At 37.5% G+C, this 24236-nt stretch overlaps 2 protein-coding genes across 9 annotated transcripts in view; one reads left to right on the top strand and one right to left on the bottom strand.

Moving 5' to 3' along the window:
* Positions 1-48: 48 nt before the first annotated feature.
* On the bottom strand, positions 49-22438 carry adck5 (aarF domain containing kinase 5). Of its 5 annotated transcripts, none has more exons than XM_051663197.1 (16): positions 22300-22438; positions 19027-19247; positions 17050-17144; positions 16759-16908; positions 15406-15481; positions 14663-14863; positions 10923-11063; positions 10348-10461; positions 9981-10112; positions 9791-9874; positions 9612-9693; positions 8908-8986; positions 8734-8825; positions 7328-7580; positions 3411-3527; positions 49-3133 (listed from the first exon to the last, which is right to left on the bottom strand). In XM_051663197.1, the coding sequence occupies exons 2-16, from the start codon at positions 19048-19050 to the stop codon at positions 3031-3033; spliced, it is 1743 nt and encodes a 580-aa protein (XP_051519157.1). In that variant the 5' UTR covers positions 19051-19247; positions 22300-22438; the 3' UTR covers positions 49-3030. The 5 variants fall into 5 exon arrangements, with proteins under 5 accessions (XP_051519157.1, XP_051519156.1, XP_051519159.1 ...); XM_051663196.1 differs by having other exon boundaries at positions 19027-19250; positions 22300-22432; XM_051663199.1 differs by lacking the exon at positions 14663-14863 and having other exon boundaries at positions 19027-19250; positions 22300-22432.
* The window catches only part of LOC127420690 (RNA polymerase II subunit A C-terminal domain phosphatase-like), a 185447-nt gene continuing 183554 nt past the window's right edge, over positions 22344-24236 (top strand). For all 4 annotated transcript variants that reach the window (XM_051663163.1, XM_051663161.1, XM_051663160.1 and 1 more), the window contains exon 1: positions 22344-22636. In XM_051663163.1, coding sequence (XP_051519123.1) covers positions 22344-22636 — 293 coding nt within the window. The remainder of the gene's footprint in view (positions 22637-24236) is intronic.

Here is a 24236-nt window from a genome sequence, read left to right as displayed (position 1 = left end):
TTATGAGCAGCGTTAGAAGGGGGCAGTCAGCGCCTCAACAAACCTCACTGGCAGCGCAGCCACAGAATGAGAGCTGGTCACACAGGATGCGTTCTTGACAGCTGGATGAAGCACAACAGAATACAGGGGGCTTGAGACATGTTTCAAAGTTTCAACCACTTTTAACTTGACACGGCGAACACCAGAGAGATGCTCCAAAAACGTCCGACTCATATGTATATAAGCCGACAATTAAAAAGAGTCCTGTGAGAGCAAGACAGATTGATGTACTCAATTGCAAAATGGACTGCTGTCGACTGTAGGATTATGTTCATTGATATGGGAATTAAACAAACAATATACTGTTTAAAGCTACTTTTTGTGTTGACTAATCAGTGCTTCACTCGTCTGCCACAACAATGCATTAAATTTTTATCTGAATTATGTATTTATAATTATTCGAATTTTGTATTATTTACATTTGGATTCTTTATTTGGGGGCCTTTCTCAGGAAATACTGACATGCGATTAATTGGTTAACACATCATGAACTAATAATGAACAATATTTTAAACACCATTAATCTTGTTCATTATGCATTAGTTTTAGCATATACATATTTTGTAAAACTGGATTGGTTAATGTTAATTTGCAAAATATACACCTTATGATTCAATAGCTTGTATAACGACCTTTAGCATCAATAACTTCAAGTAATTGTTTTCGGTATGACTTTATCAGTCTCTTACGTCGTTTTGGAGGAATTTTGACCCACTCTTCTTTACAACGTTGCTTCTGTTCATTGAGGTTTGCAGGCATTTGTTTATGCACAGCTCTCTTAAGGTCCCGCCACAGCATTTCAATCGGGTTGAGGTCTGGACTTTGACTGGGCCATTGCAACACCTTGATTCTTTTCTTTTTCAGCCATTCTGTTGTAGATTTGCTGGTGTGCTTGGGATCATTGTCCTGTTGCATGACCCAATTTCGGCCAAGCTTTAGCTGTCGGACAGATGGCCTCACATTTGACTCTAGAATACTTTGGTATACAGAGGAGTTCATGGTTGACTCAATGACTGCAAGGTGCCCAGGTCCTGTGGCTGCAAAACGAGCCCAAATCATCACCCCATCACCACCGTGCTTGACAGTTGGTATGAGGTGTTTGTGCTGATATGCTGGGTTTAGTTTTCACCAAACGTGGCACTGTGCATTATGGCCAAACATCTCCACTTCGGTCTTGTTTGTCCAAAGGACATTGTTCCAGAAGTCTTGTGGTTTGTTCAGATGCAACTTTGCAAACATAAGCCATGCTGCCATGTTCTTTTTAGAGAGAAGGGGCTTTCTCCTGGCAACCCTTCCAAAAAAACCATACTTGTTCAGTCTTTTTCTAATTGTACTGTCATGAACTTTAACATTTAATATGCTAACTGAGGCCTGTAGAGTCTGAGATGTAACTCTTGGTTTTTTCTGCAGTTTCTCTGAGCATTGCACAGTCTGACCTTGGGGTGAATTTGCTGGGATGTCCACTCCTGGTAAGACTGGCAACTGTCTTGAATGTTTTCCACTTGAATGGTTTCCAGAATAATCTTTCTCACTGTAGAATGATGGACTTGAAATTGTTTGGAAATGGCCTTATAAACCTTCCCAGACTGATCGGCAGCAACAATTGCTTCTCTAAGATCATTGCTGATGTCTTTCCTCCTTGGCATTGTGTTAACACACACCTGAATGCTCCAGACCAGCAAACTGCTAAAACTTCAGCTTTTATAGAGGTGGTCACATTTGCTGATGATCAATTAATCAAGGGCATTTGATTAGCAGCACCTGGCTACTACTTAGCCTCTTAATTCCTATGGAAGCAGTAAGGGTGTACTTAGTTTTTCACACATGGCTTCTCCATTTTAGCTTTATTTTTGATAAATAAATCATGTCATGTGGTGTTGTTCATTTGAGGTTGTATTTACCTAATTTTAAGACCTGCTAAGGACCAGATGATTTTTATTATGGGTGTAATTTATTTTTCTCATGACTGTATATGTATATATATATATATATATATATATATATAGTTTGCTAGATTTACGTTTCTAAATAATGCAGAAACACATCATCTCAGTCAGTTAAAAGGCTTAATTTCTGTGTTTCGCAAAAGAAAAAAAGTCAGGTTTGGAACAACATGAGGGTGAATAAAAGATTACAACTTTTTTCAACCTTCTTTTGAACTGTATTAAAAACTCCAGGTAATATGAAACCAGCGTTTTCAGTGAGATTCTGGAAAATTACATTTAACAAAGAAGAAAAGAAAATAACACTTAAAATGATTATATTGAAAATATCTTCTCACTTATTGCAGATTATGCACCCAATTTGAAAAAGAATGGCTCCTGCATTTCAGATAATGTGAGTTACAAACTTTCACAAATTCAACGATTAAAAACTTACAGCTATACCTCAACTGCATACAATCCAAAATGGCACAATTCTTTGAATAATTTTGGTTTCAAAATTTTCTATCATTATCTTTGTGATATGAATGTAGTTTGTTTACTGAAATTGCTAAACTCGAAGTAAAATGGCTTAAGCGAAACCTTTTACCTTTATGATGCTTGTGTTTCTTCTTTACCATGTTAACATCGATCTTTTTTGCCAGCATTAAATATTTTTTTATTACTATTAATTATTCCAGTGTTTGAAACAAAGGACTACACAAGCAACTAATGTAGGTCTCCCTGCTTCTTGAATGAAATAAGAACTCAGCTGTACTTCAACAGCATCTCTGATAAACCACACTGTAAAAGTCTTCTGAAGAAAAATCTGCTCTGTGTGTAATGCAGTTTGCCACATGATCTTTGCACAGATGGATGGTGGGAAATAGAGAAAGGTTCCTGTCAGTCCAAGCGTGGGATATATAGTACATAAAGACATTATAAGACAGAAGAGCACCTTGTGTAAAGCTACAGTGGTCTGAAGAGTATCAATAAACCAGGTTCAGAGACACTTGTGCTGAAATACTGGAAAGAAAGAGTCATGATGAGGTATGTGGTCACTGACGGTTCATTTCAGATACTGATACACATCCTGGTCCAATGTGATGACACCGCAGTAAGACAGCAGCTGAAGCAGACAGCGAGTGACACTCGTGAGTGCCATCTCTGACCTGGAGGAACACAAAAGAGTGCAGTCAAAGCATCTCATGGCATTCTTATTGGCTAGTTTTCTGATTAGCTAAAAATAAATATCTGTGATTTCTCAGAAATCTTTTTTTTTTTCTGTATCAGTGGAATCTGTCAGGTACTAGCCAAAATATGGAATAGACGAAGACGCAAAGTGTAGGGATGTCAAAAACGTATGAATGTTGACTTTGAGAGGTGGCCCCAGCCTAAATACTAATCAAAACTTTCTCTTGGAGCTGAAAAAGAACATTTGTGCCTCACCTCAAAGCAAATTCAAACTTAAAACTCTCCCAGAAGGACCAGACCCAGCGGAAGACGGACAGTCTCGATAGCAGCCTGGTGTCTCTGGCCTGCATTCTGCTCCATCCTCTCACTGCACTGCAACACAACAAGAAAGATATTTCATCAACTATGGCCCTTTCTACTAGTTTTCAAAGGAAAAGTTCACCCAAAAATGAAAATTCTGTCATAATTTACTCACCCTCACATCGTTTCAAACCTCTATGACTTTTTATTTTGCGAAACAGATATGGACCCTTTTCCCAGACTGATGAATCGTTCCTGCATTATTCAGAAGCATATATATAGTCTTTATATATACACTGTGTGTGTGTGTGTGTATATATATATATATATACATACATACATACATACATACACACATACATCTCAATAAATTAGAATGTCGTGGAAAAGTTCATTTATTTCAGTAATTCAACTCAAATTGTGAAACTCGTGTATTAAATAAATTCAATGCACACAGACTGAAGTAGTTTAAGTCTTTGGTTCTTTTAATTGTGATGATTTTGGCTCACATTTAACAAAAACCCACCAATTCACTATCTCAACAAATTAGAATATGGTGACATGCCAATCAGCTAATCAACTCAAAACACCTGCAAAGGTTTCCTGAGCCTTCAAAATGGTCTCTCAGTTTGGTTCACTAGGCTACACAATCATGGGGAAGACTGCTGATCTGACAGTTGTCCAGAAGACAATCATTGACACCCTTCACAAGGAGGGTAAGCCACAAACATTCATTGCCAAAGAAGCTGACTGTTCACAGAGTGCTGTATCCAAGCATGTTAACAGAAAGTTGAGTGGAAGGAAAAAGTGTGGAAGAAAAAGATGCACAACCAACAGAGAGAACCGCAGCCTTATGAGGACTGTCAAGCAAAATCGATTCAAGAATTTGGGTGAACTTCACAAGGAATGGACTGAGGCTGGGGTCAAGGCATCAAGAGCCACCACACACAGACGTGTCAAGGTATTTGGCTACAGTTGTCGTATTCCTCTTGTTAAGCCACTCCGGAACCACAGACAACGTCAGAGGCGTCTTACCTGGGCTAAGGAGAAGAAGAACTGGACTGTTGCCCAGTGGTCCAAAGTCCTCTTTTCAGATGAGAGCAAGTTTTGTATTTCATTTGGAAACCAAGGTCCTAGAGTCTGGAGGAAGGGTGGAGAAGCTCATAGCCCAAGTTGCTTGAAGTCCAGTGTTAAGTTTCCACAGTCTGTGATGATTTGGGGTGCAATGTCATCTGCTGGTGTTGGTCCATTGTGTTTTTTGAAAAGCAAAGTCACTGCACCCGTTTACCAAGAAATTTTGGAGCACTTCATGCTTGCTTCTGCTGACCAGCTTTTTAAAGATGCTGATTTCATTTTCCAGCAGGATTTGGCACCTGCCCACACTGCCAAAAGCACCAAAAGTTGGTTAAATGACCATGGTGTTGGTGTGCTTGACTGGCCAGCAAACTCACCAGACCTGAACCCCATAGAGAATCTATGGGGTATTGTCAAGAGGAAAATGAGAAACAAGAGACCAAAAAATGCAGATGAGCTGAAGGCCACTGTCAAAGAAACCTGGACTTCCATACCACCTCAGCAGTGCCACAAACTGATCACCTCCATGCCACGCCGAATTGAGGCAGTAATTAAAGCAAAAGGAGCCCCTACCAAGTATTGAGTACATATACAGTAAATGAACATACTTTCCAGAAGGCCAACAATTCACTAAAAATGTTTTTTTTTTGGTCTTATGATGTATTCTAATTTTTTGAGATAGTGAATTGGTGGGTTTTTGTTAAATGTGAGCCAAAATCATCACAATTAAAAGAACCAAAGACTTAAACTACTTCAGTCTGTGTGCATTGAATTTATTTAATACACGAGTTTCACAATTTGAGTTGAATTACTGAAATAAATGAACTTTTCCACGACATTCTAATTTATTGAGATGCACCTGTATATACACACACACATATACATGCACACACACACCAATCAGCCACAACATTAAAACCACCTCCTTAATATTGTGTAGGTCCCCCTCGTGCCGCCAAAACAGCACCAACCCGCATCTCAGAATAGCATTGAGATGATATTCTTCTCACCACAATTGTACAGAGGGGTTATCTGAGTTACCGTAGACTTTGTCAGTTCTAACCAGTCTGGCCATTCTCTGTTGACCTCTCTCATCAACAAGGCATATCCGTCCACAGAACTGCTGCTCACTGGATATGTTTTGTTTTTGCACCATTCAGAGTAAATTCTAGAGACTGTTGTGCGTGAAAATCCCAGGAGATCAGCAGTTACAGAAATACTCAAACCAGCCCATCTGGCACCAACAATCATCCATGCGATTATCTAATCAGGCAATCATGCGGGAGCAGTGCAGTGCATAAAATCATGCAAATACAGGTCAGGAGCTTCACATCAACCATCAGAATGGGAAAAAATTTGGACTGTGGCATGATTGTTGGTGCCTGATGGGTTGGTTTGAGTATTTCTGTAACTGCTGATCTCCTGGGATTTTCACACTCAACAGTCTCTAGAATGAGAGTGCCAGTTCTGCGGATGGAAAGGCCTTGTTGATAAGAATGTTGTTAAAATAAATAAAATTGTAGTTAGTAATATTTAAAAAAAATATTGTAGTTGACTACAAACTGTCTTCTTTTTGTCTTCTGCCTTTCATAACTATTTTAATGATGTCGGAGTTGTGTATTCATTGCATTTTCAGTACTGTCTTGTTCGATACACAATATCAATATTGTTTTTTCGCCCAGCCCTATGCAGGAAGAATGTGAATCGCCAAAAACAAAAGAACAACAATGTGGAAGTGGTGAAACTGGAGTCAAAAAGGACTGATCTGAAACTAATCTGTTTCTCACCTACACCTATTACATCGCTTCAGAAGACATTGATTAAACCACTGGAGACTTATGGATTACTTTTATGCTGCCTTTTTAGCTTGAGCTTCAAAATTTTGGTCACCATTCACTTGCATTGTATGGACCTACAGAGCTGAGATATTCTTCTAAAAATCTTCATTATGTTCAGCAGAAGAAAGAAAGTCATACTCATCTGGAATGGCATGAGGGTGAGTAAATTAACATTTTTGTTTTTAGGTGAACTATCCCTTTAAATCATTTAGTGAAAAAAACTTGTGTGCGTTCACGAGTGCATGAGAGTTGCAAGAACTTGCGCTAAACAAGTTCTGGCTCTTTCTCACCATAACCTATCGTATGCCTTCAAAAGACTTGGAATATGATGCACGAGTCAAACTGACTACTTTTAGGACACTTTTGGGTCTTTTTTAAAGCTTTAAACTGCCATTGTATTAAAAAGACAAACAGAGATTTTGTGTACTGCATAAGAAAGTCACATGGGTTTAGAACAACATGAAGGTGAATAAATTATGACAGAATTTTGACAGCCATTTTCCTTTACAGCATGTATTTAGCTGCTATCAAGAGATTAATAATCAATACCTATGATGAGCTTCACTACTGTGTCAGACTCAAGAGCATGATTTTTGTTATTTGTATTTTTCATATTTTGTTCAGTGCTTCTCTTCTTTTTGGTTGTTAGTTGCAAGTTAAAGTTACTCTTGTTTGACATATATAACTAGTACAATTCTAACACTACAGTGGCACGCTCTCAAAATACAGCTAATTACAATTTAACAATATCCAGAATTTACGTAGCTTGAAAGTTGCAACATTAAAAATACTAATCAGTACTAATAAACTAAATAAATATTAGAATAAATAGAATATAATTGGAATAACAGAGTCTCGACATAGACGATAAATGAAGAATAAGTGGTAACTGTTACAGTGACAATTCTGTAAGTAACTCTTAGCAGGTTACTGGAATCATTTGGTGTGCAGGACTCTTACCACTTGGCCATGATAAAGTATCGATCGACTGGGGCTCCCAGAGTGATGTTGATACAGCGCACAGTGTTAATGTTTCTGAACACAAGCAGCATGGGCCGAGGCATAGACTTCAACACCTGCATGATGCTATCAAAGCGATTCATTGCCATGTCACGCATGTAGGACGTCTCCTCTCGGGTCAGGATGTTACCCAGGCCCAACTCCCACATGTTGATTGGCCGCTGTAGGAGCATCTCACAAAACAGGAAGTGTTCTGGGACACAAATAATAATTCAAATTCAATATATTTTACAATACAAACTAGGGCTGTCAATGGATTAACATTTTAATCATATAATTACATATGCCAATAAATTAATCAAAATCATTGCACTTACCAATAATTACAGAGAAAGCCCCCACAAATATAAAAGTTCAACACATAATGATTATATTGAAATAATTATACATATAATATTTATGACAAATAAAATGTATTTTACATTATCACATTATTGTGGACAACAAGTACAGCATTGATTAGGCAATTCAAAAAGTGTCTTTAGAAGGCAATATATTGTTTATTTCCATATTATTGAACATAAGCCTATCATTGACCTGCAATCCACAGCAATGTGCCTGATGTAGACTTATTATAGGGGCATTTTTAAGGACGTGTCGATATACACATGCTCCAGATGAAGTTGCGTTGCTTCATAAACACAGTTTCAAGTTAAACGTCGTTTGAAACTCCAAAAAACACATCTTGAGTCTCCTGCAATTGGAGTTGTGATCTGTCCAGCTGTGTTTGAAACAAGAGCCCATCCTCATCTTGTGCTATCTGCGGTTAGTTGCCTGTATAGCTGCACACTGCCTGTTAGGCTGGAGTTGCGCTTACTGCCCCCTGCTGATTGACACTTACAAAAACATAAAAATGGTACTTCAAGCTCGAATTGCTCAGTTATTTTTTACATTATAGAGGCATGATTAATTGCGTTATTTTTTTATATAATTAATCATATTGAATTAACACCTTAAATCGAAAGAACTAATACAAACTAAAGGCTTACATTTAGTGGCCCAATATAAATTGCGCCTACATTTGAATTTCTTCTTTACAAAACTAATTTATTACAAAATTATTTTTGTTTTTGGATGAGATGGCATAGTAAAGGGAAAGCAACCGAAGTGTCCAGCATACATGGAAACTCCTTCAATACTGTTTAAAAAGCATCTCATTATGTAGAAATAAATACATAGACTTATAGTGCATTTAAATATATGTAAATGTTTTTACATGTATTTATTTATATAGTACAATTATTTTAATAACAAAAATCAAAAGCAGAAATTATATCCACAGGTAGGCTACATAATAAATAAATAAAAACTACCACTATGAAATATTTGATGTAAAGATGCTTCACCTTTGACCCCGAGCTCATTTGCATATCTCTTCATGCCGGCTTCATCCCGCAGGATTATAGATCGCCACAGCTGACACAAAGCTGCTCTGTCACTGAGAGAGAGTAAGTTTCCTGTCAGCTCATTCAGCTCTAGTGCCAGTGACTTTAGAGTTTATTTCAGCATTCATCTCTCACCTTTTACTAAGATATTCATACAGTCCATGATCCAGCAAAACCAACTCAGCTTTTTTATCTGGACCTCTTCTTACCAGCACTGAAATGGGCAACATTTGAATCACACAAAAGAAATGTCCAGGTCATTTTGCACACTATAATCAATCAATTATTTTTAGCATAAAGAAAGTGAAGCTTATTTTAGGACCATTAAGATTTTTTTTTGCTTTCTGAGATTATATTAATTACAATTACCCTCGCCAAGTCTCCTGAATGTAATATGAAGAAAAAAAAAAAATGTAATACAGTAATGAAAACCATCCTGTCTGGACACAACTATTTTATTTTATTAAAATCAGTGCAAGAAATACTACCATGATGTATACATATATAAAATAGGGTATAAAGAGAATGAAAATGTTGTGCGGTAATGGAAATTTCTTAATTGTCATGAAAATAAATGCCACAATCTTAATGGTAGTAAAATAGGCTTATTTTCAGTAAACATTTGTAATTTTAGACATATTACAGATAGGTTTTGTGAGATTCACCCTTGTGATAATGCATCAGGTTATAGGCCTATTTGTTGTTGTAGTGTCTATTTTTCTTAACAACATTGAAAGAAAAATTATAATCTAATTATCAGCATTTGTTTAACTCCATCCATTATCCAATACAGCATATTAAAATAAGACATTGTACCACTACAAACACAGTAATCTTACCATTTCCTGGATGTGGGTCAGCATGAATAAAGCCAGTGTAAAAGACTTGCTCTGCAAATATGCGGATGAGTTTATCAGCTGTCTGAAACACCATAAGAGCAAATGCTGTGGTTGTCAGTATGAACAGAGAATGGTTTTTTTGTAACACAGTGAATAATTACTGAAACCATTACACTCACATCTTTCAGACTCAAGCCTTGGCGCTGAATCGCCTCAATGTTGCTGATTTTGCATCCTTCGCAGAACTCTGCTGTAAGGACCCTCTGCATGGACAGAAAGTCAAGCTCTGTATTCACTGACTCAAGTTTGCAGGAGCATTAAATAGATCAGTTGTATTTATGAAAGACTCTACTGTCGTATGTTTCCTACCTTGCTGGTCAGGTCCCAGAACACCTTGGGCACAACAACAAACTTAAAATGTTTCAGCTCTACTGCACAGCGTTCAGAATTCCTGCCTTCATTCTCAAAATCCAGCTCTTGAGCTAATGTTCCTTTCAAGTCCTGCAAGCATTTAACATCATGGAGAGAACAGGAGAAAATACTTGTCCTAGTATTGTCTTGGCCAATTACAATGACCAACAGTATGAACAACTTGGACTGATGTTTGGAATAGCATCCAGCACTACCATACTATTTTGCAGTATTCTGTATGCCAGGTGTGCACAGTATGCTAATTTTCTGTATGCATGGAATACCCAGACAAGGGATCTTTACTAATAAAGTAACATACACTGACCTGTAAGACCCAGCGGAAACCGAAGCTAGGGTGCATAAACTTTATTATGTCCAGGAGAATCTCCAGAGTCCTGATATCACCATCGAAACGATCCCTGAGATCAATATATTGCACCTGAATGACAGGGAACACACTTTGAATTAAATGTCTTTAGCAACTTAAAATTAAGCATTTGATACAATGTCCTTAATTATGTACATACAAGTTGTTACATTGTACAAACTAAATGTATCTGTAATAAAATTTTGACCTTAACCCTAAACCTACCCTAACCTCAGCATCAGCAAATGTAAATCTTGTGAGAGTTTCGCAAAACAATACGTATGTAATCAATAAGCACATTGTATTGCATGCTTCATTTTTTTATTTCCCCAAGTACAAAATTAGTTAAAGACACCTAATATAAAGTGGGACCAAAAAAAGTACATTTTCAACAAAACTAGAACATTGTCCTTTATTTATTACCAAGTGAATCAAGATAAACCAGTTAAAATATAATTCAAGGAAAAGATGCATCAAATAAGAGTTACAGCAGTTTGTGATACACAAATGTATCGTCTGCAGGCCTAACGCACCTTTACAGCCACAGGTGTCCCATCATGCAGCTCTGCTTTGTGAACTTGGGCCAAGCTTGCAGCAGCCACAGGCTCATGGTCAAACGTCCTGAACATCTGATCTGGAGTCATGTTGAAGTCCTCCTGGAATAAAGAATCTACCTAGAACAACCAAAGCAGGATTATTTGAGATTTTCAAAGCTTTAATTGAACGGGTTTTCTTATATCTTCTTTATTATGGCAAATGCTACATCATTTACCTACTGTATAATTTAGTATTTTAAAGAGATAGTTCAGCCAAAAATGTAAATTCTCTCATCATTTACTCACCCTCACTGCATTAAACGGACCATTAGAGCTGAAATGTTCTTCTAAAAATCTTCATACACAAATGGGATGGCATGAGGGTGTGTACATCATGAAAGATTTTTTCATTTTTGGATTAACTAATCCTTTAAGTAGGGATGCACCGACCGATGTATTGGCTGCCGATGTTTATCGGCCAATTATTGACCAAATTAAAACCATCGGCAAATCGGTTTTAAGCATGAAATAGCCGATATGAAAAACTGATGGTTTATTTATAATTTATCAACACACTTTGTAAAAACTCTATGAATTCAAATGCACAATCCAGAATTAATGATAGCCACAGAATGTAGAAGGGTTGGCACTCCTAAGAACATGTAACATTTAATTTTCAGTAATTCTCGTTCTCACATTAATGAGGGATAAACTGTTGTTATAGATGTGACAGTTGTGAAAGCAGCACTTACCTACACATGATGAGGTAAAACCATCAAAACGCTTCAACTCACTTTGATATCTGAGACATTAAAATGGTATATATTAAGGCTGCACGATTGATTGAGGTAAGATTAAAATCGCAATATTGTCTTGCACGATTACTAAAGGGATAGTTCACCCAAAAGTTTAAATTCTCTCATCATTTACTCACCCTCATGTTATCCCAGATGTGTGTGACTTTCTTTCTTCTGCAGAACACAAATTAAGATTTTTGGAAGAATATTTCAGCTCTGATGGTCCATACAATGCAAGTGAATGGGTGCCAACATTTTGACACTCCAAAAATCACATAAAGGCGGCAGAAAAGTAATTTTAATCAATATCTTCTGAAGCGATATGATGTGTGGGTGAGAAACAGATCAATATTCAAGTCCATTTTTGCTAGAAATTCTTCTCCCTGCCCAGTAGATGGCGATATGCATGAAGAATGTGAATCACCAAAAACAAAAGTTAAAGTGGTGAATGTTCACCCATCATATCACTTCTCAAGACATTGATTCAACAACTGGAGTCTTATGGATTACTTTTATGCTGACTTGTGTGATTTTTGGAGCTTCCAAATTTTGGCACCCATTCACTTGCATTGTATGGACCAAAAGAACTGAGAAATTCCTCTAAAAATCTTTATTTGTGTTCTGCTTTAGAAAGAAAGTCATACACATCTGGGATGGCATCAGGGTGTGTAAATTATGAGAGAATTTTCATTTTTGGGTGAACGATTCCTTTAAACGGCTGCAATTTAAAATATGGTATGCATTTCAGTTCTTTAGTCACAGGGTTTTTCCTGGGTCAAAAATGGTCTTCGGTGGTGGCTGACGTACAAGTTCATCACATGCTTGATGCAGTTTTTTTTTTTTTACATAATTGCAATTAATATTGAAGATATGTAGTTGCATTTCATGTTTGTAATGAATATGATATACTTTTGATCATCTGAACATCTAGAAACTTCTGAATTCAACAGAGTTTTTGTACTTCAAGGTGATGTGGAAAACTAACTAACTTAACACCGCTAGTTTTAATATTTATGAGTAAACCAATTTACTGATTTGGGACTGTGGTTCTATAGTGGAAATGTTTGTTTCCTACTCCATAACACTGTTTTCCTTTCATCAGACTCTTAATGATTTGGGAATAATTTTGATTATAGGAATATCTGAAGCCAAACCAGGCCAGTTTGTTTCCTCATATCAAACATCATCAAAACAGGAAATGTATTAAAATATTATACATGACTTAGTTCATAATTTATAAATGTCCAGACTTTTATTCTAAATTGGATGGCTCCTCATTACAGTGGTTAGTAAGGTAGTTAGTTAACTAGGTATCTAGGTCTACAGCTCGCTTGAAGGCAGAGATTATCAGAGAGGTAGTTACATTCTTAAAAAATATTTTATTTTTATATAAATATTTTAATATAATATTTGTTCGGGGGGGCCTGGGTAGCTCAGCGAGTACTGACGTTGACTACCACCCCTGGAGTCGCGAGTTTGATTCCAGGGTGTGCTGAATGAATCCAGGCAGGTCTCCTAAGCAACCAAACTGGTCCGGTTGCTAGGGAGGGTAGAGTCACATGGGATAACCTCCTCGTGGTCGTGATTAGGGGTTCTCGCTCTCAATGAGGCGCGTGGTAATTTGTGCGTGGATCGCTGAGAGTAGCGTAAGTCTCCATATGCTGGGAGTCTCCGAGGTGTCATGCACAACGAGCCACATGATAAGATGCGTGGACTGTCTCAGAAGCGGAGCCACCTGGATTGAGGTGAGTAACCGCGCCACCACGAGGACCTACTAAGTAGTGGGAATTGGGCATTCCAAATTGGGAGAAAAGGGGATTAAAAAAAAATAATAATAGCCAAAACACATTTAACAGAATTTTTTTAATACAACTTCCACAGTTGTATTGAAAAATTCTGTTAGTTTACTGTGATAAATGTTAGCAAGGGTGTTGATGTGAAGATGTGACAAATTTTGTAATTAATGCTGCTGCAGGGCAGGTTTTTTCTCTTTCCCTCATCAGTGCCATTCAGAATGTCAGTTCTGTCGTTTGGCATGGTTGAATTCATCCATAGCGCTTTAAAACAGATAATTCTCATGCAGAATTCAAATGCGTCTGCACCACGATATTGAGAGAAGCCTAGTTTAAGCGTGCATGTGATCCGCTCTGCGCTATCCTGTCACCGGAGCTCACATATCAAGGGAAGCCTGGTTGACGCGCGTCGTGTGCGCACTTGCACGCTCCAAAGACAGTAAGATAGAGCAGAGGGCGTCACGTGTTTGATTCTCGTGGATCACGCAACACGCATGTGAAACCAGTCTTCAATCACCTTGCGCACATCTGCATTCCTCGTGAGAAGCATATTTAGCGCTTATAAAGTGCCAAAAACATGATGAATTTGATAAATATCATATAATTTGCCCTAAATTTTGCTTCGGCGGCCGATGAAAACTTTTCAATGCAGGAAAAACCTTTAGTCAGCACTTCAGTAAGGGCCGTGTGTAAGCAAGGGGCGCCCTCGACTGGTCTGGACAGCAATATCCATTATCCATTACACTACGATAGAATTTAAATAGGAGTTTTGTTCCTTTTGTTATAATTTTTTCTTTTTATATTTCCATCATATGCATAATATGAATTTGTAATATTCTTTCATATTCAATACATACACCTAAACTGTGAGTTCTGTTTTGAGCTGCAAAAACAAAAGTGCAAAAAGTTTTGTACCTCTTACATTTTAAAAGCATAATTCCTAAGTAAAAAAGTGATCTGATGACAAAAAAGGTAAGTAGCAAAATATTGGTATTTGTATCAGCATATATTTTTTGGTTAAAAATCGATATCGGCCAAAAAATTTAATATCTGTGCATCCCTAATTTTAAGTAATGCTTTATGGCAGTTTAAAAGATGCCAGTTCAAATCTAAAAGTCTTCTGTTTGAACAGCCTGAAGCTTTTCACCTCTTTGTATCTCCTATTGAGAGCTTTGTCCTCCAGCACATGCAGTGTATGGGTGTACTCTGGAGGTAGAAGATGGTTGAACGCACACAGGCCCTGTCCCAGCTTAATATACAGCCCTCCGTTCTGAATGGCTCCTTCTACCATGCTACTGGCTGCTCTCTGATGACACGCTGATATGATCTTTGCATACTCCGGACTGCTCTGGCGAAAGTGATGGAAATACAGCAAAATAGAGGTCACAGTGTTTGGAGTGTTTTTGTGTGTGTATAACTGGAAATATAGGTGTACATTAAAATTTTGTGTAATGTTTCTTCACTGTGTATATCTATAGTTGTACTTATATACAGTGTATACAGTATGGGCTTTATCATTGATAATGCTGTAATTTGCCATCTGTAGAACATCATGTTTCTGTCCTTATGATTTCCAACCAGTCAATAAAAGAACATTTTTGGGGGTTGCAGCAAGTTATATGGTTTTAGGCCTTTCTACTATACTATTATACTCAGTGGCTGTGCATCTAGCCCCTTTGGACCCCAAAACTGAACAATGCTAAAAGTGCAGAGTGTAATTTTGGGTGGTGCAAAATCACCGTCTGGAAAATGCAAACCTTGTGGAATTCTGATCCAACATGGACAACTTTTTGGTTTGGATTCAGCTACACATATAGTACATGTGACAAATAAAATCTTCCCCAAACATCACAATAAATAAGCAACATACAAGAGGGCTATAAAACCTACCTCATCCATGCCACGCAGAGCAATGTTGGATGTCCACCAGTAATCTGCTGATATCATGAGCCCAACATACAGAGACCTGATGTGAAAGACATGTTATTTTGGGTGTTGCAAAATCACAGGCCCTCTTTACACATGGTATTAAGATGCGTTTTGGGCAATTCGATCACAAATGATCAGATGAGACACATCACCGTTTACACCTGATTGTACTATTTGTCCTTTTTGACCACATGTGTTTGTATTTCGAGGGGAGGGTCTCTGATTTCATGACGACATACTGTACATTAGTCAATGTACAAGTGCATGATAATAAAGTGGAAAAAAGGAAAAGGAAAAAAAAAGACAGCGTTACAAAGGGTGAACTGCTTCTCTTATTTACACTTGCATTTTATCTAATGGACCGCCTTTGATTCAATCCAAATGAATGTTTGCATGTTATTGTGCACTGCACTGTGACCGGACTGCCGCAATTCGCAAAGAGGCGTGTTGCCTGTACAGCTGGAGTTGCGCTGACTGCCCCCTACTGCCACATATTTGTAAAACATTAATGTGGTATATCAAGCTTGAATTGCTCTGATGGTAGGAACATTCCTTATTACAGAATTTACGTGCAGTTAACTTTTTTTATGCTATATTTTTATATATGTAACTAACTGCACAAAATCAATATGTTAAATTGACAGCCCTAGTTCCTATATGAACTAAGCTTCAGATGTGCATGCTTCTCATCTGTGACACTGTATGTTCAAAGTTCTGTGAAATTCTTGTGCTTTTTCAAATTTTCCAATCAGACGGTTATTTTCTTTTAAAGCCACATGCAACCAGCAAAGTTTAAAAGCTTGTTTTAGCGCAGTGGTTGATCGACAGGTGAGTAGATGGTGCTTCGTTGCTGTTCAAACTCATTCAAACATATGAGCATTTACACAGAGCCCAAATGTGGTCCATGCATTTTCAACCACATTTGAAGTGGTGGTGGCGTAGTGGGCTAAAGCACATAACTGGTAATCAGAAGATTGCTGGTTCAAACCCCACAGCCACCACCATTGTGTCCTTGAGAAAGGCACTTAACTCCAGGTTGCTCCAGGGGGTATTGTCCCTGTAATAAATGCACTGTATGTCGCTCTGGATAAAAGCACCTGCCAAATGCATAAATGTAAATGAAGTGGCCAAATCATAAAACATTTTGGACCTCATTTACACCTGTCTTTAACACTGTACTGTTTTAAACAGATGGCCCAATTGCATCTTAATACTAGGTGTATGGGGGTCATGGTTTATAGAATACTGTTTATATCTTATTGAAGTGCTTAATGAAGTGCTTGTGAAGAAAAGAGCAGAGACCAAGATGTTCACCTGCAGAAGCGCCCAACTCCCTCTGCTAGTATCATTATCTTCCTCCTCTCTCTGGGCTCAGAGACCACATATCGCACCCCAACTACAAGAGGAACGCCCACTGACAGGCCAGTCAACAGCTTCCTAAAGAACCTGTGACTGTTTACAACTCTACAGAGAACGAAAACACAAATCTGTCTCTATAAAGATGCTCTCTGAGAGGTTGGCATTATAATAAAGAAATCCACTTTGAGAGTGTTTTGCACAGGTCAGACCTCATTGAGTCATAGTAAACTTACAGTTCAGACTCACCTCGTTGATGAGAAAGCCCTTTGGTCGAGCACTTGGGGACTTTTGAAGCGAGTACATCTCCGTAACAGAGCCAGATGATGACGACACAACCTTAGCTGAAGCCAAAGAAAAATAAAACTGCAGCCAAGAAATCAAATCAACTAAAAATTCACTCAATTATTGGGCTGCTCAGTCATATTTTAACTCTGGGCTCTGGTGAACCTGGACTTGTTTTCAAACATCTTTTGGAAGGTTCGTGAAAATTACGGCCAAGACTGTCGACAAGTAAACTTTACTCTTTCCACTCACCGTGCCAGTGTGTAAAAATAGCTCAGAGATGCTCGGTGAGGTATGTTTTAAAACACTACAAAGAGGACACAAGGGTTTCCCATCAAGGCCATGTGGAAACTTGTGAAAAAAGGGGGAATGTTTATTGAAGCAGGGAACAAAATGTCTTCAGTCAGTCTGGTTGATTTGTGGACAGGTCATTACTGTCAAGGATGTGCTGCAGTTTAAAGGTCTCTATAGAGTATGATAACAACATCCCATCAGCAACACTTCATTCATGACAAAACAATTACTTTCAACGAATTACACAATTCTGCTAAAGCTCAATGTGATTGCTAGGACAACTGCTCACTAAGAGCAACAAAAGTCTCAAATCAGGGCCTTTAGGTCCTCCTAGTCTAAAACAGGTACTTCAAAGACGAATTAGCCACTACCCTTACAAAATATACCAGCCTAGGTAATAGTTCCTGCCAAAATACCACAGTCCATCCAAAAATGTAAATTCTCATAATTTACTCACCCTCACACCATCCCAGATATGTATGACTTTTTTCTGCAGAACACAATGAAGATTTTAGAAGAATATCTCAGCTCTGTAGGTCCATACAATGCAAGTGAATGGTGACCAAAACTTTGAAGCACCAACAAGCACATAAAAGCAGAATAAAAGTAATCCATAAGACTTGAGTGGTTTAATCCATGTCTTCTAAAGCAATCTAATCGGTTTTGAATGAGAACAGACCAAAATATAACTCCTTTTTCACTGTTCATCTTGCCATTGCAGTCTCTATGCACAATCATGATTTCAAGCTCAATTATACTTCCAAGTGCTTGACGCATGTGAAGAGCACTAGAAGAACGGCAAGGAGACTGCAGATGTTAAGATTTATAGTAAAAAAAGCACTTGAATATTGATCTGTTTCTCACCCACACCTATTATATAGTTTCTGAAGACATGGATTTAACCACTGGAGTCTTATGGATTACTTTTAAGCTGCCTTTATGTCCTTTTTGCAGCTTCAAAGTTTTGATCAGCATTCACTTGCATTGAATGGACCTACAGAGCTGAAATATTATTTAAAAAAATCTTAATTTGTGTTCTGCTGAAGAAAGAAAGTCATACACATCTGGGTGAGTAAATAATGAGAGAAATGTCATATTTGGGTGAACTATCCCTTTAAAAAAAGATACTGTGATCGTGCTATAGCAACAGGTGGTAGTAGCATAGTACTCTAATACCTGAATGAAATCACAACTCAAGCAATGATAACTAGTCTATACTAACTATGGTGTTTTGGCTACGGTTACCATGGTAAAAGTTTGTACTGTCAGTACAAAGTGAGTTCTAATCTGTATCTGCATTGACATGTAATCTCTCTATTCCAGATTTGGATACGGCAAACACAGACTTTGGGATTTTGAGCTAAAAGTGTTAAAGTACATGGCATGTTTTCAGATTTCCATTGGCCTTGGGTGCATTCATTCAGGATCAGCTCAGTATTTCAGTAGGACAATGACATCACTCCATATTTTACATTTAATTGCCTCTCTAATGAGTCCTGAAGTGTGAAATGGAAACACAGTGACATTACATAATGCATCAGCAGCATCTATTCCACATATTGATTAGACAACTCGAGCACATAGACAATTAATTAATCGATACGTGCAGGTCAGAAGGTAATGAAGATTATATAAAGAGGATCTTACCGATGTGAATGTCTCTCCCGCCATGTCTACTGTCCGCTCGGGATGATGATCGCATGAGTGACTCGGTTCGGTCAAGTGTTCGCTCTCGCTGACACTTCCTCGTGCTTCAAGATCACGCACTCTGGCGCTGTGAGTTCACATGGGCTCGAGTCTGCTGTGACGTATCGATCATGTGACAGTGGTCTGACGCTACGTTCCTGAAACTCCTCCCCTCTGCGCAACTTCTTTAATTAAAAAAACATAAACATTAGACATTTATGATAGTTATAAAAATGAAACGTAATACAGCAAGATATGTATAAAGCTACTTATAAGACACAGAAAAGAAAAAAGATATATATAGTGCCAGGGGGAGGTATATGCAATAAATAATATTGTATAATAAATAATAAAATAATAAATGTCTTTTCATTACTACATTTATGTACATTACACCACAATACAATGCCAAATAAATTCAAAGTAGATTCGTGGTAGTCTTTACAGAAAACAGTTCATATATCTTTTTTGAATTTCTGTAAATAATGACTTGCTGGATAGAATTTGTGTATAAGTTTCAAAGACACATCTTTAAGATTGTTTCTGATATGATACTTCTAGGGTAGTAACCATACTTTTTCCAGTATATCACTTTTCCATTTAAAAGATTATTGTGGAACTTTCGAACACTTATTTATCAATCAACAAACAAACAAATAAATAAATACAGAGGGGCTATTAAGGTTAAACATACATGACTAAAACATACATCAAAGTCTCTAAAAATGTAAGAAATAAAATTGTATGGAGACAAGAAACACTTCTAGTGTTTCCATGTATTATTACATTTCAGATTTAAGATACACATTTATCTGTTAAGCAGTGCAATTCAATAAACAAAATAATAATAGGCTTATTAGCAGTGCTGGGTAGATTATTTCTAAAATGTAATCTGGTACTAATTACAAATTACTCTATTTAAATTCTAATCAGTAACATAATCTTTAGGATTACACTTTTTAGGTAATCTAATAAAATTACTTTTGGATTACTCATTGCATATTTTGATGAATCTAATCATTAATTTTAAATATATTAGAGGCCTACTTTTTCAGACAAAATTGTAAGAAAAATATAAATAAGCAATTTGAGAAAAGATTATGTGAGAGTGAGGGGAGTTGGACAGCAGAAAGTGGGGAAAAACATCAATGCTCCATTCTCCACACAATTTTTTTTTTTTATATTGAAATGTCATTTTGCACATGTAAATTGTTAATTTACCATTTGTTTAGATTTCTATTTGTTTAATGCTGGATTATAAATTTTACAGAATATCACTTTATGTCTCTTGGATATAATTTTCTCAAGGAAAATCTTCTTGAAAAAGATCACATTTGATTTTGACCCATTAATCTTAGGTTTATCGCACTGCATATCACGGTCACATTATCCAAGTTTATTGCATATCACATTTTACCTCCTAACCGTGAAGCCCAAGCGGTCAGTTCTTTTTTTATTTAATTTTTATTAAAACATTTTTATCCCCCTTTCTCCCAATTTGGAATGCCCAATTCCCACTACTTAGTAGGTCCTCGTGGTGGCGCGGTTACTTGCCTCAATCCGGGTGGCGGAGGACAAGTCTCAGTTGCCTCCGCTTCTGAGACCGTCAATCCGCACATCTTATCACATGGCTTGATGTGCATGACACCGCGGAGACTCTCGGCATGTGGAGGCTCATGCTACTCTCCGCGATCCACGGACAACTTACCACACACCCCATTGAGAGCGAGAACCCCTAATCATGACCACGAGGAGGTTACCCCATGTGACTCTGGACCTGGGACCTAGGAGACCTGGCTGGAGTCACTCAGCACACCCTGGATTCGAACTCGTGACTCCAGGGGTGGTATTCAGCATCAATACTCTTCCTAGTGGTCAGTTCTTAATTTGTTTCTTCTTCAGAAATATATATATATATATATATATATATATATATATATATATATATATATATATATATATATATATATATATATATATATATATAAGGCTAATATTTAATATTGTGGGGCAGAGAAATAAGAAATGAATTTAATTGAAGAAATTACATTTGTTATACTGTATAAGGTAATAATGTTATTTTGGCTATATTTCCAGACAGACTTTCTCACATTTTCTTAATACCAACATTTTTGAATATTATCCATTCTATATGTCCCTACCAAGTTTCAAACCTATTCCCTTGCTATTAGCGTGAATAAAACACAAAACAAAGAAAAAGTGTTAGGAAATTCGGATACTTTAAAATGTTATGCCTTTATTTAAAGAAACACTCTCAAACCTCATACCACATTTTTTTCTTTAAATTATATAAAAAAATGTAAAAAAAAATAATTAAAAAAAAAAATGAAAAGAAATGCTGTTGCAGCAAAATTCATATTTAAACAATACACCCTCAGAAACCAATAACCGTTTCGATCATCATATTCACTGATCAAATATTCAGTCTGTGTATGTCTATAAGTGTATAATGTTCTTTTTAATGCTCACTGATAATTGAGCTGAACTGATATTTTATCATGAACTGAATGCTTATTAAATTCTAACAAATTGTTAATATTATTTTATTACCATTAATGCCATTCCTTTTTTTGTCACTGCTTTTTATCATTTGTATTAATGCTTTGTCAATATTGTGTGTAAAACTAAAATGTAATTGAAATATAGCCTACCCACAAACCCAAACACATCTACTGTTTGCTTGCTGTTAGAGGCTTGTAATCCCTGGACACTGGGAGGCAGATGGTATGATCATGATATTTCATCAGCTTACATCACAATGCAGGGGTTTGTCAGTCTCAATGGGGGAAGGGGTAAATAAATGTAGTTTGTTGCAAATGCTTTAGTCAGATTTGCTGTGAGCCACCAGTTTGATGTTTGCAACTCTGTGTAAATATCACGTGCGTTATTGGAGAAACTGAAAAATCGTAATTTTTATATTTGTATATAAAATATTATTTATTATTATTATTATTATTATTATTATTATTATAGCATATTATATTTTTATACGCCAAAGGTAACAGGCATATTCATATAATTTAAAAAGAAGAGTGTGGTGAAAGTCTCCCGGAAGTGGATGTTGTCTCGCTCGTGCTCGCTCGTTGTATTTCCTGTTTACGGGCGGGAAGAGTGAACCTGTACCTCAGCCTGTCCTGCATTACACCTCATTTTCATCGCTTTATCTGACTACACAAATCGGGATCATTTTAGCGCTTTTACTTCTTTTATTACCTGTCATCAAACGCTTCCTGCATCTCATCGCGTGTCTCTGACGGATGTTTACAGCTCTGATGGAGGAGCCTGCAGACTCCGGCGGCGGCGTTGCGGCAGCAGAGGGCCCCATGGTTCAGGTGACAGAGATCCGCTACCCTGCAGGAGCGCGTCCTCTACGGCTGCTCGAGTGGAAGGTGAAACCCGGAGCTCTGGTGAACGTTGACTCCGTCATCGCGGTTTGCGCGCCGATTCTCGCCGAAAACGAGTCGAGAGCGCACGAGAGGAAGCTGAAGTCAGACCGCGCTGGATTTGTGCGCGAACTGTGCTGTCAACTCGGGCAGGTCATCGCGCCTGGGTAAGAAACGCTGTCATGATGTGCTTATAATGACCAGCATATAATGTTTAACCCATGGCGTTTTTTATTCGCAGCATTTGTAGGTTTAAAGGCTCGTTAGCTGTGCGCGCGCGAAGCTGAAAGTGGCTCGCGGTGATGGCACGCGCGCTGTTGCTCATGTCGAGCTCGTGACAGCAGCAACAGAACCTCCGCGTGCCCAGTTTAGATACATTTAAAGGTGTTTTTAACAAATTAAATGTCCCTGACAAATACTGACACTGAAATATGCGTCTTATATTGAAATATGCTGTCTCTGTGACAGCCCTATGCTCTGTAAACAGCTAAAGCAATGTCGGGGGAGCGGCCCGCCCATTTTTAGCCAATCAGAAACGCTCTCTGTCTGTCAGTCTGCGCCTTCGGGTTTTCTGACATCTGGTTGGTTGACGTGTATTTGGTGGGCGGGGTTTTGGAGAGAGGGCGTGTGGTTAAATGGATGAGGGCGGTCTATTTCAGTAAATACAACTGCGATCGCTTACAGTACCTTTAACGAGTTTATAAACACACGACATGTTTCTGTCAGTATTGTGTACACAATACACATGACGCTCTAATGTTGACATGTCATTTACAGCAGGCTGCAAACTTACCAAAGTTTGAAGCCTGTCATGGGACTGTTTACTTAAACAATCAATACTTTTTATCTCAAACGTATATAGCGAAAAGAAAGGTCATTGAAGTCACAATGTGCTCAAATTGGCTGTGATAACAGAATATATTTAGTGCAAGCGCAATAGATGCTCAGGCTCCAATTATAAAGAAGTATATGCAAAGATTCAGGTTTATTGTAGAAATATGTGAGGCATTAATATGAGAGACATGTCATGGATATTAAAGGAATATTCAGGGCTAAACACAGGTTAAGTTCAATCGACATTGGAATAATGTTGATTACCACAAAAAATAATTTTGACTCGTCCCTCTTTAAAAAAACAAAACAAAGCAAAAAAACAAAATCAAATCTGGGTTACAGTGAGACACTTACAATGCAAGTCAATGGGGCCAATCCGTGAATGTTCAAATACTCACTGTTTCAAAAGTATAGTCACAAGACTTTAATAATATGTGTGTTAACATGATTTTAGTATGAAAACCTTTTCTGAGTAGTTAACAATTTCACAACTTATGTATGTGATGATGTAACGCCACAAACCCTAAAACGACCGTAAAAACAACAGTTTTAAACAACTTTACGGCTCAAATAATACATGAGTTTTAACAGAAGAATTAATGTAAGTGCTTTTATAAACTTCACATTTCTGCCTTTAATCCCTCCAAAAATTGGCCCCATTCACTTCCATTGTAAATGCCTCAATTCAACCTCCATTTTTGCTTTTTTTAAAGAAGGGACTAGTAAAAATACATTTTTGCGATAATCAGCATTATGCCACAGATGCTGTCGATTGAGCTTAACTTGTACTGAACCCGGAATATTCCTTTAATGTCTTTCTAGATATAGATGGTGTTTTTGCAGCCTTTAACAGTAGAGGGAGCCACATGCATCAGAAATCGTTCAAGTTTTTCAAATGTCCCTTGTCAGCTGAAGATGAGCTTGTTTATAAAC

Source organism: Myxocyprinus asiaticus, chromosome 30 (genome assembly GCF_019703515.2).
Source record: "Myxocyprinus asiaticus isolate MX2 ecotype Aquarium Trade chromosome 30, UBuf_Myxa_2, whole genome shotgun sequence".
NCBI classification, from domain to species: domain Eukaryota; kingdom Metazoa; phylum Chordata; class Actinopteri; order Cypriniformes; family Catostomidae; genus Myxocyprinus; species Myxocyprinus asiaticus.
This window is presented reverse-complemented; position numbering and strand designations above follow the sequence as displayed.

Coding starts and splice junctions, on each gene's coding strand:
- adck5 (XM_051663197.1), bottom strand. CDS start 19,050: ATGGCGGGAGAGACATTCACATCG. Junction 17,145..19,026: donor CGGGAGAGACATTCACATCG/GTAAGATCCTCT, acceptor CTTTGGCTTCAG/CTAAGGTTGTGTCGTCATCA. Junction 16,909..17,049: donor AGGGCTTTCTCATCAACGAG/GTGAGTCTGAAC, acceptor CGTTCTCTGTAG/AGTTGTAAACAGTCACAGGT.